This window comes from Echinops telfairi, unplaced genomic scaffold, assembly GCF_000313985.2.
Source record: "Echinops telfairi isolate 266 unplaced genomic scaffold, ASM31398v2 ScPeMD7_4;HRSCAF=17, whole genome shotgun sequence".
Classification (NCBI taxonomy): Eukaryota; Metazoa; Chordata; class Mammalia; order Afrosoricida; family Tenrecidae; genus Echinops; species Echinops telfairi.
In genome coordinates, this window is record NW_022103900.1 from 4708543 (window position 1) to 4710021 (window position 1479).

The 1479-nt window shown below is 50.6% G+C and overlaps 1 protein-coding gene across 1 annotated transcript in view; it reads right to left on the reverse strand.

Annotated features, from left to right (window-relative positions):
* The window catches only part of KLHL23 (kelch like family member 23), a 15368-nt gene that overhangs the window by 8466 nt on the left and 5423 nt on the right, over positions 1–1479 (reverse strand). The window contains exon 2 of the mRNA XM_004703757.2: positions 68–220. Coding sequence (XP_004703814.1) covers positions 68–220 — 153 coding nt within the window. The remainder of the gene's footprint in view (positions 1–67; positions 221–1479) is intronic.

Here is a 1479-nt window from a genome sequence, read left to right on the forward strand (position 1 = left end):
TTTCAGCCATCCCTCATGCTGGTAAATTGAACCACAGCATGCAGCTTTTGAAACACTCCTTTGTTACCTGGATGCGGACTGGAGGTGATGAGAGTCCACTCGTTGATGTCTGAATTGTAGCTCTGCACCTTGTCGTAGGTGCAGCTTCCTCGGTAGCCGCAGTGCCCGCCAATGACGTAGATGACTTCATGTAAGACACAGGCGGTCGCATTTCCCACACCTGGGTGTTTATCAAGAATCACAACTTTAGATGGATCTTTCCCGAGTCTGCTTCAGTTAAAAACAATTTTAGTGTGATCTTTTGTGATTTCTTGTAACCAGTGACCACACGAAGCTCGTGCCTGCTTTTTTTAGTATTGACAGTAGACGCAAGGCATTGGGCTCGGTGCTTTGTGGCACGTAAGGGAGAAAAAGGAGACTCCGGGGCCTCAGAGAGTCTGTGCTCTTTCCAGAGAGTGTGAGGCAGCCAGATAACTAGAAGACTGCGTACAGAATAGTAGAGGCACTCTGAGAGACAGACAAATGAATTGCTACACATGTTCAGGGCAAGGAGACACAGCTTTTGACGAGGAAAATCAGGGCGGGTGTAACGAGGTGACAGGGTTTGACCAGGGCCTTGGTAGAGGGGATTTGAAGTCAAAAGGCAAGTACAGAGGTTTCCAGTATGATGTCCACCACAGGTGGCACACGGGTGGTTGTGCAGGAGTTAAACCTGCAACGACCAATCTCAGCAGGATTGTTTAGGTTTTCAGGGGAGGGGAGGAACCAAAAAGATGAAAGGGCACAGAGGCACTTGGCCCAAGTGAGTAGTGAGGCCCAAAGTTGGAAGGCCACACTGGTCTGTCAGGTTGTCCCAGTGTGGTGGCTGGTTAGAAGCTAGGCTATCAGTGTCCTCAAATGCTAGCGAGGTCACCCATGGTGGAGAAGGTTCAGCAGTTTGCCGACTGACACGCTACTTTAAAAACTTTCGTCAATGAAAGCCCGTGCACCAGCTGTGAGCAGCCACCTAGGACTGGTCTGGCCCCCTCCAGAGCACAGAAAGGGAAGACAATCAAAGACGCAAGGAAACTGGGAGTCCTCAGGATGAATAGACAACTCGAACCCCAGCCTCCATGAGCCAGAGACCAGAAGAGCCAACCGGGTGTCCAGGCCACTCTGAAGGAGACTGCAACAGGGGTACTGAAAGAATGGGAGAAAACTGATGAATCAAACGAATCTCTCCTAACAATCTTGGCTAACTCTTCTGACAGGCTGGGGGCCTTTGGACAGGCTTCAAACCTGCAACCCAAAGCAGCCAGCATCCCAGCGTTCAATCAAGAGATAAAAGGTGAACAGTAACACCCTAACACCCTGGGAGGTCCATTCCAGTGCGAGTAACCACGCCAGAGATCAGAGGGAAGCATTTCCCCAGGGATAAAGCTGGGAAAGCAAGAAAGGATCTGAAAGGAGGGCAGAGGGAAACCGGAAGTGGGAAAGGGG